General features: G+C 35.9%; 1 protein-coding gene across 6 annotated transcripts in view; it reads left to right on the forward strand.

Annotated features, from left to right (window-relative positions):
- DMTF1 (cyclin D binding myb like transcription factor 1) overlaps positions 1–16,753 on the forward strand; it is a 60,564-nt gene that overhangs the window by 16,156 nt on the left and 27,655 nt on the right. For 5 of the 6 annotated variants that reach the window (XM_036759259.1, XM_036759256.1, XM_036759260.1 and 2 more), the window contains exons 2-7: positions 1,383–1,503; positions 6,100–6,216; positions 7,035–7,157; positions 8,268–8,362; positions 10,864–10,978; positions 14,536–14,612. In XM_036759259.1, the coding sequence (XP_036615154.1) occupies positions 6,108–6,216; positions 7,035–7,157; positions 8,268–8,362; positions 10,864–10,978; positions 14,536–14,612 (519 nt within the window). In that variant the 5' untranslated portion in view covers positions 1,383–1,503; positions 6,100–6,107. The remainder of the gene's footprint in view (positions 1–1,382; positions 1,504–6,099; positions 6,217–7,034; positions 7,158–8,267; positions 8,363–10,863; positions 10,979–14,535; positions 14,613–16,753) is intronic. The other variant, XM_036759261.1, reaches the window with a different exon arrangement.

Here is a 16,753-nt window from a genome sequence, read left to right on the forward strand (position 1 = left end):
GAGAGAGAGCAGACATAGGGTGAGTTGAAGATGAAGGGAAGATATCTAAAAGAAATAAAATGAAATTAAGGGATGAGAGAGCAACATACTGAGAGAGGGAAATAGGGAGAGATAGAATGGGGTGGATTATCTCGCATAAAGGTGGCAAGAGGAAGCAGTTCTGTGGGAGGAGGGGAGAGGGCAGGTGAGGGGGGAATGAATGAACCTTGCTCTCATCAGATTTGGCCTGAGGAGGAAATACCATACATACTCAGATGGGTATCTTACCCCACAGGAAAGAAGAGGGAGGAAGATAAAAAAAAAAATAAAAGGGGGGGATGATGGAGGGGAGGGCAGATGGGGGTGGAGGTAATCAAAACAAACACTTTGGAAAGGGGACAGGGTCAAGGAAGAAAATTCAATAAAGCGGGATGGGTTGGGATGGAGCAAAATGTAGTTAGGCTTTCACAACATGAGTATTGTGGAAGGGTTATACATAATGATACATGTGTGGCCTAGGTTGAATTGCTCGACTTCTTAGGGAGGGTGGGTGGGAAGGGAAGAGGGGAGAGAATTTGGAACTCAAAGTTTTAAAAGCAGATGTTCAAAAACAGAAAAAAAAAAATTTTTTTGCATGCAACTAAAAAATAAGATACACAGGCAATGGGGCGTAGAAATTTATCTTGCCCTACAAGAAAGGAAGGGAAAAGGGGATGAGAGGGGAGGGGGTAATAGAGGGGAGGGCTGACTGGGGAACAGGGCAACCAGAATATATGCCATCTTGGAGTGGGAGGGAGGGTAGAAATGGGGAGAAAATTTGTGATTCAAACTGTTGTGAAAATCAATGCTGAAAACCAAATATGTTAAATAAATAAATAAATTTAAATTAAATTAAAAAAAAAAGAAATAAACAGATAATAGTGTGTTGCCAGTAAAGATTGGAGTGGGGAGTAGGATGACAAAAAAATTAAGGAGTATAAATAAATGTGTTGTCTTCTAATTTTGTTCAATGAGACTTAGAGTTCATATAACCACTAATTTTAAAAAAAAAAATTTTTTTCCTTCAAAGAATACTTTCACTATAGAATGCTTAGTTTCCTAATGATAGACGAATTGGGACAGGAAATCTCCCATCTAACATCTATAGAACTACTCATAATTTCTGTTCTTTCTCTATTAGAGATTAATTTGAATAGCTAATTTAAATAAATTCCACTTATAATAGATACCTTTAGCATTCTTATATGGTTAACATATTGAAGAGGTACACAAGGGAAGTCAGATAGTTAATGCTGGAATGTCATCCACCAACTAATACTCAGATCTATGTGTCTTTCTCGTCGAGCCTGATAAATTAAACTTGAACATAACTGAGCCTGATTATATGATCTTGTTACTCCTAGAATGGTCCAGAATTAGAAACATGGAGGAAACTCAATCTGGTTAACATGAAGGTAATACTACTGGCAAGGGAAAAGCACCTTGAATCCGTGGCAAGGGCAAACTGCTTCACCTTTTGACTAGGTAAGTTTGGTGTAAGAATGTGACGAGACCCTCCCCTATCCTGTCTTCTGTGGTTTTAGTCACGCTAGAGCCATTCATGTTGCCTACTTTTAATATGAGACTTATAGATTTACTAGATTCAACACATTCAGTATTCCATAGGCATGTATTAGCAACCAAGTGCGTACCATACCCATGCTAAGTAAGGAACTATCCCTTTGTATAATTGTGATTTTTACAGCAAAACATTAGCCAAGTCTTAGAATACGTATTGTGATAACTGCAGTTGTCTGAATATTTGAAGATTAAACTTAATACCTTTTTGCTTTCAGCACCTCCTGTTCAGTCTTTTTCAATGTATAGCACTTTCTGACCTTAGTTAGTATAACGTAGGAAACACAATTGAATATTTCTTTATTGATTCAAAATCTCATCGGGTCTCAGGAACATCATTTGAACACGAATCTTCATGTAAAATACTGCAGATAGAGAAGTCAGAGAAAAGGGTACTCAGCTTTTGATCCAAAGAGTAATATCTCCCTAGTGACTATAAATCACTCAGAGTAAATTGTCAGGTGTAACCCTTTCAAAGCAGTCTCTTAGAGCTGAAAAGACAGATTAACCAGATAATATAGCAAAGGGAATTTCAAATTCTTTAAAAGTAATATGGTAATCTTTAGAAATGGTTTAGTTTTCTTTGTCATTCTTTTTCCTTCTCAGTCACGTTCTCTGTTCCTTCCTCCAAGGGTAATTGGAATAGAGCTGGAAGGTACCATCATTACTTGGTCTAACATCTTCATCTTTTAATGATGAAGAAGCTGAGGATGGAGATGGATGAAATGACATGTCAGAGATCATTCATCTCATAAGTGGCAGAGCCACATGTGATGTGAATCAGGGTCTGCTGACTTCACACTCAGGCTTCTTCCCACTATATCTACCTCTGCTTCCTTTCTCCTTTTTTCTTTTTGTTCCTACTACTTCCATCTAGCTATATATAGATGGCTATGAAAAAGATTTTTAAAATATTTCTTGTATTTATTATTTTCTTCCTCTGAAATCCAACTGTGATTCCTGATCATATGGAGGTGGCTATGGATTGTCAAATGTTGTTGCTACTGAATTTTAAACTCAAGTAAGACCTTCTAAGATGGGAAAGTCTTCATTTACAAGACTGGCAGCAGCCTGTGGTCTAAGGACTACCCTTACTAAGTTTGGAAAGGCATATTTACCAGAGTGTTAGTTATCAGATGGTGAAATTCTTCAGCCACCAGAAAAAGACTAGCTGATAAGGTCTACAAGAAGTATTATCTGTGTTTTGGGGGAAGTACTCTCTGTAATGAAATCACAGATCCTTGAATTAATAAAGTATCAATTAAGTTTTGCTTCCTATCCTTAGTTTAAAAACCAGTTGAGCTTAGTTTTTTATATACCTGTCTTCTCTCCTCCTCCCCCCAAAATCCACTCAAAACTTTAAACAGTTTTTTTCTCCTCTGTTTGAAACCCTTCATTCCCTTTTGTGGTTATTGGCTACAAATTTATACTGACCATAACTCTAAGAGATAACCTAAAAATTGATATTTAAACTCGTTTCCAATGTCAGCCGAGCTTCTGATGACTTGTTTCTTTTTGAAGAGTAGGTTGGAGAAGGGGTCAAATTACTTTAATATTGTAGCTCATTTTAATTAATTCTGGCTTTATCGTATATACATTTAATTTTTTCTAAGAACCTTGATGTTGATCACACATATAATCCTTTGTCATAGGAGTAATTAATATTGTTCTTATTTTACCTATGGAAATACCTTGGTAGTTCCATAGAAACATGAACGGATGTTTCATAGCATAATTAATACCAATTCTCTAATTTGGTAATAAGCTCCAAAGATAGCATAGATTATTTATAGGTAATTTAGAAAAGCAACAATGACTAGCAGTCAGTTAAGACTTCATGCATTTCTAGCTGACCAAATCATTAGTTTTATCTCTGGCATGGCAGATTTAAAGGAATGCATATTGACTCTTTGGAAAAAGGCATTGAGAATTAGGAAGTGCATTCCACCCAGGGCTAAAACTAAGGACTGATCTTGTGGTTTTTTTGGTATAGGAAACTTCATCTGCCTCTACTGTTGGGAAGCTTCTCAGCAACTTTTAAAGAGTGACCTGCCCCACTGAAAGGTGGAGTGATTCGCCCAGAGTCACATGGCTAGGATGTGTCAGAGGCAACACTTGAACTTAAAGCCTTCCTGGCTCCAAAGTTAGCTCTCTATCCACTGGGCCACACTGACTTGTACATAGGAGGTGCTAAATAACATTTCTTGATCTGATAATATTTGACAGAGAACATATCTTTTCTAATAAATCATGCTAATTATATTTATATAGCTATGATATGTTATATTTATATTGTATTAGGACTAAAAGATGTTATGTTTATTTGATTGCTTTAAGTTTAGTATTTACACAATAAAACTATCCAATAGTCTTTCTAGGACAAATTCCAGCCCAGCATGTGCCTTCTACCTGACACTAAATGTTGGCACTTTGCCAAGTATACTTTTTTAGGAATTAAAGTAGAATAAAAGATCAAAGTTCACTCTAGGTCAACAATATGACATGACAGCTCAAAAATCTTTTTTTTTCTTTTTGTCCAGACCTGTGATTTCTGTATTGGGGACTTCGGTGAGGAAACTCCCTGTACGATACAGATTGCCAATACAGACTGGCAACTGTTCTGGAATTTCCAGTCTTAGGGAGTTGCCTAGGGTAGAGGTGTTAGACACATGGATGGCAGGCCTCTAGGTTCCCTCAGTGTTCCCAGGTCTGTCCCTAAGCAGGATAAAATATAATTAGCAACTATTTAACAAAATAAATAAAAATACAATAAAAATGGATAATATTACCTTTTAAAACTAAGTAGATTCACTGCCTTCAAGCGTCCTTATTATGAATTGGTGGCCTCCATTTCTGTTTGAGTTTGAGACCACTGACCTAGAACACCGAGAAATCAAGTGATTTGCCCATGTTCACACAGCCAGTATGTATTAGAGGCAGTACGTGAACCCAGGTCTTTTATTACTTTATTACTAAATCAACTACACCATGATACTACTCTTGCCTCTCTTATGTAACCTTAGAATGAATTAGTAGAAACATCGTGTTTTCTAATCCTGCTGTATTCTGCCCTAGTCCAATGTCTTTTGGGATTTTGTCTTCAGTTGAGGGTTTCACAAGGATGTTGACAAACTGGGCTATATCCAGAAAAGGATGGCCGGGTTGGTGAGAAGACTAGTGACTTGCTATTTAAGAGTTATTTCAGGAATCTAGACTGTTTATTTAGCCTAAAGAAGAGAAGACTTAAGGAAGACATGATAGCTGCCTCTAGTTGTTTGACCAGGAGGATTAGAATCGTTCTGTTTAGCAAAGCAGAAATAATGGTTGGAAGTTGAAGAGAAGCAAATTTTTAGATTCTTGTAGGGAAAAATTTCAAACATTTAAAGCTTTACAAAATTGCTTAGGAGGTGCTGGGCTCTCCTTCGCTTGATGTCTTCAAAAGGCTGGATACCACTTGTCAAGAGTTACTATAGAAGGGATTTTTATTCAGATACAAGTTGGTCTTTTAGGTTTCTTTCTGTCTTCTAGAGTCTGCAAAAATGCTGCCATCACTACAAGGGTTATATATGAAATAAGAGGTGACCACAGAGTACTAGTAAAATGCAAGGGGCTTTCCCTTTTATAAAGGAAAGCCTCCCAAGTTTAGCCCTAGCCAGCTAGGTACTGATAGTCCATCATTCCGTTCCCAGGAGAATAAATGCCTACCAGGCAAACACCAAATATAAACTTTCTTTTCTGAAACCTGACATACAATTCTAATTTTTCATAAGAGACATAGACACTTAACAAAATCTCTCAAACATAAGATTCATTTTGTTTTGTCGTATTTTTATCTAGAGCATAGGTTCCCAAAGTAAGCGATACCACCCCCTGGGAGGCACTGGAATGAGCCAGGGGGCCAGTAGTCTCAGGTGCAGTTGTGGGGCATTAAATAAAAATAAGAGGGTGGTGGAAGCATAAAGAAAGAAGAGAAGAAAATTTTGAAAAACCATTTGTACATGTTTCATCTGTTGCATAACAGAGTTAAAGTCATAGTGATTACATTATTTTCCAAATAAACACACAAAATGCTGATGAGTGGTCAAGTCCCCCAACAGGTCTTAACAAGCAAATGTTGTCAGGCTAGCATGTTGCATGTTATCAGGAAGCCTAGCATGCATTGGCAGGAATATATGCATGCAATGATTTGTTTATAACATGATACTATACAATTACATGACGCAATATTGTGTCATCATAATTTCAATGCAGGAAAAATCCCACAAATGTATAATAAATTATCAAATTTAAGATACATCATTTTTTAAAAAAATTTTATATATTTTTTGAAATGATAGAAACTTCAAAAAAATCGCTAAAAGGTTAAAGAAAGTAGATTTCCCTGGGGGGTGCGAAGTAATTTTTTTATTTTTTGAAAAGGGTGTGGTAGGCCAAATAAGTTTGCAAACCTCTGATCTAAAGCTTACTCTAAAAAGTTTTAATCTGGTGCCTATTCTTATGCAGATTTGAGTATGAGCACAGTTGAAGAGGAGTCTGACACAGTGACAGTAGAAACTGTGAACTCTGTGACTTTGACCCAGGACACAGAAGGGAACCTTATTCTTCATTGCCCTCAGAATGGTATGGAGAATTCACTGATACCTAGTATCTCTAAATAATTAATCTCTAAATTTGTGAGATCCATGTCGCCTTGGTACTGAGTTATTCAGGCAGAAATTTAAATTTAATAGGAACGAAGGTCTTTACGTGATTAAGCTTGACTTTACGTTTCTTTACATTTTATTTATGAGTTTTACCCTACCACTTTAACTTATTGTTCTCAGAAGTTGGTCATTTAGTCATGATGACTGAAAAAACATTAACACCTTTTGTCATCATGCACTTCAATGCCAGTGATGTATAATTCATGTATAGGATATCCCAAAAGTCTTCGTGCACTCTTAAAACTGCACTAAGACTTTTAGAAGAAACACTCCATGTTGGAAATTAAAGAGGTAAGGTGAGATTCTCCCCAATTTCTAAATTACAACTTAAATAGACTTCCTTTTTAAACCTTTGAAGGAATTTCAGAAGGATGATAACATTTAATCTGCTTATTTATAATACATTGAGATACTCGCAACTTTTTAACTAGATAAATACATTTCCACTGTTGTCTTTATAGACTAAGTAAAGCATTTGCTAGACTGCCCCAAACTGGAGTCCTTTGAAGTAGTACTTTTGTTAATAGGTTTCCCTTGGTCAGCAGAGCAACACTGATGGCATAGAGAAGATCTGGCTCCTGTCCTCTTTATTCACCCTGGATTTGGGGAACTTAGGCAGTTGCTGTCCAGTCTTCTTTGGCTTGAGTCTTAGTTTTCATTTTTGATCCTTGATTTTAGTTTTTTTCATGAGCTTTTTGCTTATTAATCGCACACGGGGTCTTTTTTTGTTTTTAGAGACTGATGAAATAGACTCAGAAGATAGTACTGAACCTCCAAACAAGAGACTGTGTTTGTCCTCTGAGGATGACCAGAGTATTGAGGATTCTACACCCTGCATATCAGTTGTTGCACTTCCACGTAAGTCCCTTCATTTACTAAAAATATAAACTTTAAGAATTCATGTGTATACTAGAGCCAGCATTTCTAGGTAAAATCTAAGCTATGTTTACTTTTACTTATTTTAGGTCATTAAACTAATTTACATGAGGCAGTTAAAGGCAGTTAAGTAGTAGTTTTGATTAATGTTAAATAAGAAGTTAAAAGTTCTTACCATGGATATATTTTTAAATCATCTAGGTCAAAATGTCTCTGACTATGAGAATAGTGTCAGAATCTTTTAAGTATAGTTATTCAGCATGAAAATAAGTACCTATGTATAGATGTACACTTTGCATATAGATTTATTTACTTATTAGATTCAATAAGAAATAAGCTTTTTAGCTTTTATCATGAGACTGTATAGAAAGGCAATAGGGAATGAATGTTCTTTCCTCCTAATGATGTTTCATTTCCTTTAATAATCACTTCTTGTCAGTTGATTTAAGAATTTGGTTTCACTGTACAAATAGTCATGGATAGGAAATCTAATTTGAAATTTTTAAAATATTAGTGTGATCCAGCATGGGACTAATAGTTAATTTCTTACGAAGTAATTTGGCCAGAGGAAACTGCTACCAAGGCCAGGATTATGGATTCCAATTATATGTTGACCATTTGCTTAATTTCATGGTCATAGGCTGAACTCTAATCCTGATCATATATATTCCTCCTCACAAATGAGACTAGCTGAGATAATAACTATGAATCATAGCAAATCCATCTCCACCTCTGAAAAAAATGACGTGAAGCCTGTCTAGGGATAAAAGTACAACAGTAACACTGAATATACTAAAAATAAAAAAGTATTACTTTCATATACTCTAATGTGAAAGAAGTAGATTTATAATCATTGGAATTATGAAATATGATTTTTAAAATTGCCATTTCAGCACAGTGTTATAGATCTGTATTAGTCCTTTCAACCACATGGAAGAGCATTGCCCAAGAGTATAATAACTTTATGATAGAAAATAAATGTTTGAATACCTTTTCATTATTGTTTTCCTTGTAGCTAGAATTAGCCATTGTTGTTGTGGATGGCATATATCCTGGAGATTAGTTATTCTTCTAACTTTACATCTCTCGAAGTTTCAGAAAATGATCAGAGCTTTGAGGTGACTATGACTGCTACCACGGAGGTGGCAGATGATGAGATTACTGAAGGAACAGTGACACAGATCCAGGTATGGTAAATCTTCAAACTTGACTCAGAAATGGTTTGGCCAACCCTGGCTTTTGGCAGTGTGGATCCAAATTTCTATATTAACATCTTTTATTTGAAAAGAAACCACAAAATTTTGTTCTTAGCTACTGAGGTGAGATAAGTGGGGTGGAAAGAGGAAAAGAAACCAGGTAAAGAGAAGAACAGTCAAAAAGGAGAACCAGATAAGAACATTGTCACTGAAGCTAATGGAAGAGAAAGTATCAAGAAGGAGATGTAGTCCAACAACGTAAAATTATCAGAGGATGAAGATTGAGAAAAACTCATTATATCGGCGGTTAAGAAGTCCTTGGGCACCCTGGAGATAGCAGTTTAAGTTTAGTGATAGAAACAAGCAGATTGGCACAAGGGGCTGAGGAGTGAATGGTGAAGAAATTAAGGCAGCTGACATAGACGCTTCATTCTGTAAACTGGACAGTGGAAGAAGAGGTGAAAGAGAGTGATTGGTCATTTGAGAGGGTAACAGAATCAAGGGAAATTCTATTTTAGGATAGAGACAACTTGTGCACATTTGGAAGCAAATGGGTTAAACACAGATTAAAGATCTTAGAATATGGATCTGGAGGGTCAGCAAGGAGGTCAGCCAGGTGGCCAGCAAGGAGGTCTTGCCATGCTTGTTTGAATTTTTCATAATCGTAATTTCATATGATACAATAAATATACTATTACAATCATGTGCCATAATTTCTTTAGCCTTTTCGCATTTGGTATTGCCCATGTTGCCTTAAAAGGATATAAGAATAGCCAAGAAAAATCTTAAAATAAAACTCTCTTTGGTTGGCTTTACAGTGATACTTCAACAGAGAGATTGAAATCCAGCTATTCATTCCATTGGTAGAAACCTTGTTTAACAAAGGCATAACTAATAATGGTAGGCGTAGAGTTGTGTTTCAAGATACACGCTCTGTTTCCATTGGGTGCTGTGGTGGGGTTCAGCTGCTTTCTCTGTCTGCTCTAGGAGTTATTCCTGCCTCTCTCAGGACTGGCCTCACTTGCCCAGGGATACAATTTTTCTCCTGCCCTCATACTAGGGGACTTCAACATACATATTGATTCTCCCTCAAACACCCTAAGCACTCACTTCTTCACCAGACTTAAGTCTTATGTACTACTCCTCCACGCTACCTCAGCCACACACAAAAATGGTCATTCCCTTTGTAATTCCAAAATCTTTTTATCTGACCATATTCTATTGGCTTTCTACCACATTTGAACTCATGTCTTCCTCACTCCAAATCCAGTGTGTCATGTAGCTGCGTAAAATCCTCTGTTTGGCATTCAAAGTCCTTCATAACCGTTTCTATAAAATGACGGGGGTTTAGACTAGATGATCTTTAAGGGGCCTTTGTGATCTAACAGTGGGATCCCATCAACCCCTTCATTAGACCTGGAAGTGTTGGTACTCTTGGCAGATGAGTCCCACTGATTTTAGAAATTTAGTTAAAAGTTAGTTGGAAAAGGTTAACCAAGGCTATCATGACACCATACAAATTAGAGAAAATAGTGGTGAAAGTATCTTATCTCTTATCTCAATCTAGCATTTCTGATATCTCATACCAAAATATAGTATTATAATATTGGCCATTCTTGCATTGTTTATCAGCAAATATTTTTAAGTGTCTTCTGTATGCCAGACACTGTGCTAGGGGCACTGTAAAAATATCCAGATAGGTTTGGTCTTCTAATTGATTCAGATTCAGACACAGGCCGAATCTATTACTCAGTTCTTCTTTGAAGTCTACTATGTAGAATCTGACATTTCTGATTTGTGACTTATGATCACAGACTTAGAGCTAGATCACCTAGCCCGCCCCCTGAGTTTATAGAAAAGGAATGAAAGGCTTATGGAGTTTTAGTGATTTGCCCATGGTCATAGCGGTCATAAATAGAATAGCCAAGCTTTATGCCTAGGACTTGTAGCTCAGAAAGTTCTCATTAACTTGTAAAAATGAACCATTGCATATAGCAAAATGATAGAAAGGAAAATATTTTCTTTATACAAAAGATTTTAACTTCACACTAAATAAAAACACAAGAAATGTTTGCTTCACTGAATCCTTTCCTGTAGCTAATTAGGAAACAGTGGTACAGTGTTGTACATGGAATCAAGAATGACTGTATTCAAATCTTGCCTCAGCCACTTCCTAATTGCATGACTTAAATCAACTCACTCTGAGCCTCAGTTTTTTTCAAGAGTCTATCGTCCTGGGTTGTTATAAAGATAAAATGAAATAATGTATGTTAAGTGTTTTGCGAATTGTAAAGCACCACAGAAATATTCAGTAATATTTTTATTACTCCTGTAGGGCAAATGATTTTTATTACCCTGCATAACCATATCTCATTCTTAGTTTCCATAAGTATTTCTCATTGTTTTAATCAAAAATTCTATTTATATCTGGAATTACAGAACACAGAAGACTTATAAGACATTCATTGAGTTAATGATATTTTCCTTTAAAGATTCTGCAGAATGAACAGTTGGATGATGTGTCTCCCTTAGGCAATGAAGAGGTTTCAGCTGTTAGCCAAGCGTGGTTTACTACTAAAGAGGATAAGGATTCACTAACTAACAAAGGTATGATGATACTCAGTGACTTTGGTCCTACTACCTGGGGGAAATTGAAGTGTGGCTCTCATCTCGTGTGGAGTGAATGAAGTCTAGGATTCTCTGAAACAGACCTATTTTATATCTCTAGTTGAACACCTCAAATTAGATTAAATATGTCCCTGAATGAAAGAAAAAACAAATCTAGTATTTATTTTTCCCTTCACTAACCGGTGACTAAAAACGTTTTCCTTTCTCACATACTCTTTTTTTCTCCTACACACAGAGGTGTAGCAAGGCTGAACAATGTAGTTGCCAGTTTGCTGCTATGGAAACATGAATTAAGGTCAAGTTGTTGTTTCATGAGTACTTAGCCTGGCTGCAGTGCTACTTTGGTGTGACAATCATCTAGTTATTCTTTGTATATACTGTTTGCACCACCAGTTTGGTGATGAGGGTAGATGTAGGAGCTGCTGAGGGATGAGGTGGAAAGTCAGTACTGGAATAAATGTAGCTGTGAGTTGAGGAAGTGTGTGGAAAGGAAGAAAAGGAAACTAATAAAGCATTAAGTATCAGTGACTCCTATTATTGAACATTGTGCCACTAGGATTTTCAGTGCTTTCTCTGTACTTAATAACAAATACATGGATGGATGGATGGATGGATGCCATATCCATATTTAGATAGGAACTAACTGAATATTTTGTTGGAAGAATAATAACTAACTACAAGAGATATTTTAACAAATGACATGCCGTAGCCTTTTTGAGATGTGCTTGTTGTTCAATTATTTTTTAAAAATTAAAATAACAGATCACCTAGAACGGTCTTCCTATAAGTTTCATGGGCCTCATTTTAGCAAAAAATAAACTAGATCTCCAGGAAGACCTGTCCTCCCTCCCTCCAGTGTCTCATTGTGGTATGAAGATGACTGGCTTCTTGAAGGCTGTGCCAATGGAGCACAAGCTGTGGCAGATTCTACCATACTGGAAAGGTTTGAGGCAGGGCTCTGGTAACAGGCTATGTCTGCTGCTTTCCAAGGACCAGACTGGCTAAATAAGGAAAAGCTCACTGCCAGTAGACTGGTTGCATGGCTATGATTTCTTTAGGCACGTCCACCCATGACTACCTACTTCTAGCCCAGCCCCCACAGCCATCATGCATAAGAACAATCCTTGTGACAACTGCCTTTGCTAAAGCTACTGAAGATCCAGAGTAGAAAATTCTCACCACCAAAGTCCTTGCCGCTGTCAGATGGCTCAACTTCAGAAATAGGTATGACATTCTCAATGGAAATGACCCTAAAGAAGATGCATCACCATCTGCTTTGTTGCTGAACCTTAAAGCTCACCATGCCCCTCATTTGCCCTGAGGCCTCCTAATGCCTTCTCTCCTCTGTTTAGTATATAAACTTGAAAGCAAGAACATGCCCTTCTGTTTGTATTTTCAGGACATTGTTTTGCATAAAACAAAGAATACCAAGTGCTCTCAGTCCTGGGTGGCCCTTTGCCATTTCTTCAGTAATGGTGGAACGGGGGCAGACTATCTGTAGACATTTACTGAGCTGTTGATACTCTCAGTGTAAGGTCCATGTCTAGTGACCAACAAGGAGACATTATACTGAAGACACTAAGACATATCGATCTTGTTTTCCTTGCTGTATACAAAATCAAAAGAAAGAATGGAAGAATGTTTTGTAGTTTCTCTTATTAGTTACTCATATGATAATAATATATTGTGAAGTACTTTGCAAATCTTAAAATACTATATAAATGTTAGCTGTTATTCCTATTTGAAAAAAAGACCATGATAAAAATAATTGCAGCTTATATATTAATATCTACTACAAAGAATGAAGAGATTTGATGAAGAAAACTGTTAAGATCTTTTAAATTAAGTGAGCATATGCTTTGAAACTCAGTGATTTCTGTGCAAAAGTAGACATAGATAAGAATGGCAAAAAATATAATTAGGAAGTAAGGGTTGAGAGAAGCCAGAAACTTACAAACTTTACATAGAAGCCTCATGCCCATAGATCAGTCCTTTATTTGAGAAAAGAACTGGAAAATACAGGATATGGTGAACGTCAAATAACATCACAAAAATGAAACTGATTGTATTTTAATGGCTAGGAAGCAGCTAATTATTGATGTGAAAATCATTCTTTAATCATCTCTCTCTTTATAGTCACATCACCAATTTCCTAGAACAGAGATCAAAATTTATGCAAAAGTAGAAGAATAAAATGATAAAAGTTCTGATATGTATAATTTTTAAAACTTTAACCCGACCTATTTACATTAATAATTGATAATAAATTTTGGGAAATGGATGGAGGAAAAGACACTAACATTATAACAATTTCATATAAAAGTTTAACCAACATGAGTCAATTGCCATTACAAGGAGACTAAAAGTGACTTAAAAAAAATTACCAAATCAAGAGAGAGAGAGAGAATTAGTACTAACTACACCAGTTTATATGGCCACTTAGGCATTTAAGATCTTCCTACTAACCAGCGAGATAAGTCAGCCAAAGGCAATAACAGTTTAGAATATGAATTCATTTGTAAAATATGGAAAAGGATGATGCAAAATTATGAGGGATATCACCTCAAAACAGCAATAAACAGTGTAAGGAAAAAATGGTTTGGAAGCAAGATTGTTAAATTACTCAACTAAGTAAAATTACAAGGCCTTTTAAGATGAAACTAGACAAAATATGGAAACCAATACTGCTTCAGTGGAGAGAGTTTCCATATTGGGAGTTCCTCACGTTGATGAAATTCCATGCCTACAACTACAACAACAAAAATTCTTTTGATAATATTATGTGACTAAGTCACAGAACACTAGTCTGAGACACAAGAACTGAAGTTGTGAATCACCCAAAGGACAATGAAGAGGTGAATGGTGGGAATGAGCGGGAAACAACATTTGCCAATGCAGAAGAAGCATTATAAATGATGTCAGATGTGTGATTGAGAAAGAAGATACATCGTCATTGTACTCTATTGGTGTAATTCATGAAGTTAATGCAGTCTGAAGAAAGCTCAGCACTTTGAACAGAACCCCTGTGGCAACTTATGGGAAGACATAAACAATAGGCCTGTAGGAAGGGCAAACATGAATGGGTTGTCATCTGCATCATTCATTGGAAGGAATACCCAGATTAATGAGATCACAGATCTATTTGAAAACTGGAATATTAAATCAGAAGGATAAGGAAAGTACTTAATGAAAAGAAATAAAACTTCCCATTAAATTATGTTTAAATGTTTCCTTTTGCCTGTCTTAAGATACATATGTGTTCTCCTTACAGCTTTAGGATTATAAAAACCAAAGTGGCCATATAAATTGATGTAATTAATATTGATTTTTTCTCTCTCTATTTCTCATTCTCTCTCTTCTTCATAAAATTTTTCATAGAGAAAAATTTTAAGGGTAATGTGAAAGCAGCTTTACTTAGGAAGTTGGAATTTTTTTCAGATGTCTGTTTTTCTGCTTTACAAATTTAATCAATAACTTTGTTATTCTTGATAGCAAGCAATAACAGTTTCCATGACATTGCTTATTGTTTTTTTTAGGGCATAAATGGAAGCAGGGAATGTGGTCAAAGGAAGAAATTGACATTTTAATGAGTAATATTGAACGTTATCTAAAGGTATCTATCATAATGTATTTTTATGTTTAATTCATTTAATCCAACAAAAACATTCAAATAAAAATGATTAAGCATAAAACTATAAACTCTAAATCAATTATCATTTGTTCATATTAACTTTAACAAAATAATAATAAAAACATTCTGTTTGCTTTCATGTCCCCTTTTCATCCCTTTTTCTTTTGTATGTTTTTTTCCAGATTTTGTTGCTGTTATTGTTTTTTATCGTACAAGACATTGTGAATGATTTTTTTGTTTTGATTCTGTTTTCTCAACTATATCACTTTATATAAATCTTCCTACTTTTCTTTAAATCTTTCTTTTCTTGATATAACATTTCATTGAGTTTTTTTATTACTTTCATTAATCAGATTTCCTTTTTGTTAAAAAAAAATTTTGAAACATAATTTTAACACAAATATACCTAGAAATTTATAATTATTTGCAGTATTAGAATTCACCAGCACAATAAGTCTTAATAATTCTAATGTACATGATCATGATTTTGAACTACCTAAGAACTTCAGATTTCGCATCTGAGCTTGCCTTGCTGAAGTACTTCAGCTATCACACTTAAGAGTAGGCTTGTAAATACTTAGTGTCTTGTCAGGACTTTAAAGCACATGTTCTGCTTTAAAGATTTTGTAGGAAACCTCTGTTTTGTTGAATCATTTCAGCTTATATGGTCTTAAGGCCAAGAATTTACTTTACTTCTTTGACCTTAAACTAGGTCTGATTTGCTTAGAATATGATTACTTCTCCTGTGAAGGCACAGCTGTCAGCCATTGGATTGCCTCAGAAATAATGGTTGACCAAGCCTATTAGGTCCCAAATCCATGGAGTTGGCGACAGGAGATATTTGGAGTTCAGGGGAAGAGAAGGGAGCTACCATGGAATTGTAGAGAGTATAATTCTAGTCATTATCCTCTAGCTTAATCATTCAGTGGATATGGAGTATCGACTGTGCAAGGTACTGTATAAATGCTGTAAGGCATACAAAAAATATAAGGTATGTTCCCTATCCTCAAGGATCTTATAGTCTAACTGAAGAGATAAGATGTATCCTTCTTCAACCTCAATGATCTGTGATTTTGTCAGTGTGGATATTCCTACACCCATGCAGATTACAACTCCACAGTATACTAATGGCCTTCCAGAGCTCCTTTGGCCAACAAATTCATCACCCTACAGGCAACTTGGTAATGAGCCTCTGCAAACTTAGTTACATTGGTCCTTGGACAACAGACATCATCACTGGGCCTATACTTGAAACTTTTCTAGCTTGGAAGAACCTGCCAAAACTGGCAGTCAGCTATCATAGCTTTCAAAAATCCATCAGAATAAAACTTTAGTGGGCATATATACATTATAACTAAGTTTATAACAGTGAGTGCCAAATGAATGAACCAGATTGCAAGTGCTTTAGGAGCTCTGAAGAGGGAGACAGTGATGCCCCAGGTTTCTCCTACTCTTCCATCAGATCCTCAATATAACTGAACTTGGAAATCTGCTTTGTAGTTTTTGCTCTTCACGTGTATAGAAGGGAGCATGGGTGTCTCCAGCATGATCTCTAAATAAGATGAAACTCATGTCAAGCTTCACTACTTTGTGATCTGCCAAAATTAAATGAATGTCTCTTTTCAGGGTGAGAGCTTAAATTTAAGTGAGCAGTAGTTATAAGAACAACATAGAAACTACATTTACCCCAAACTACAGAGAAAAAAAAGTTGAGTTATAAAATGAAGAGTACTAAAGTGTTACCAAATGACCACTGGCAACTTTCCCATGAATAACAATAGTAATGGTATTTAAAAAGGAGCTGTGCATTTCCACAATGTAGTGGAAAGAAAAATCTTGTCTAGATTCAGCTGTTTGACCTCCATCAAATCATTTAAACTCCTTGGACTCCAGTATTCTCACCTCTAAAATGATCATTCCCAGTTCCTTGATTGAGGGAGAAAGACAATGCAGAGAGATGAACCAGCTGAGAGACCACTGCAGTTATCCAGACTGAAAATAATAAGGATTTGGACTAAAATTGTGCCTGTGAAAATGGAAAAGAAGTATTGGGAAAGGATTGGGAAGTAATTTACTTGGATGTAGAGAAAGAAAGTAGCCATGAATGACTACCAAGTTTTCCA

Source organism: Trichosurus vulpecula, chromosome 5, assembly GCF_011100635.1.
Source record: "Trichosurus vulpecula isolate mTriVul1 chromosome 5, mTriVul1.pri, whole genome shotgun sequence".
NCBI classification, from domain to species: Eukaryota; Metazoa; Chordata; class Mammalia; order Diprotodontia; family Phalangeridae; genus Trichosurus; species Trichosurus vulpecula.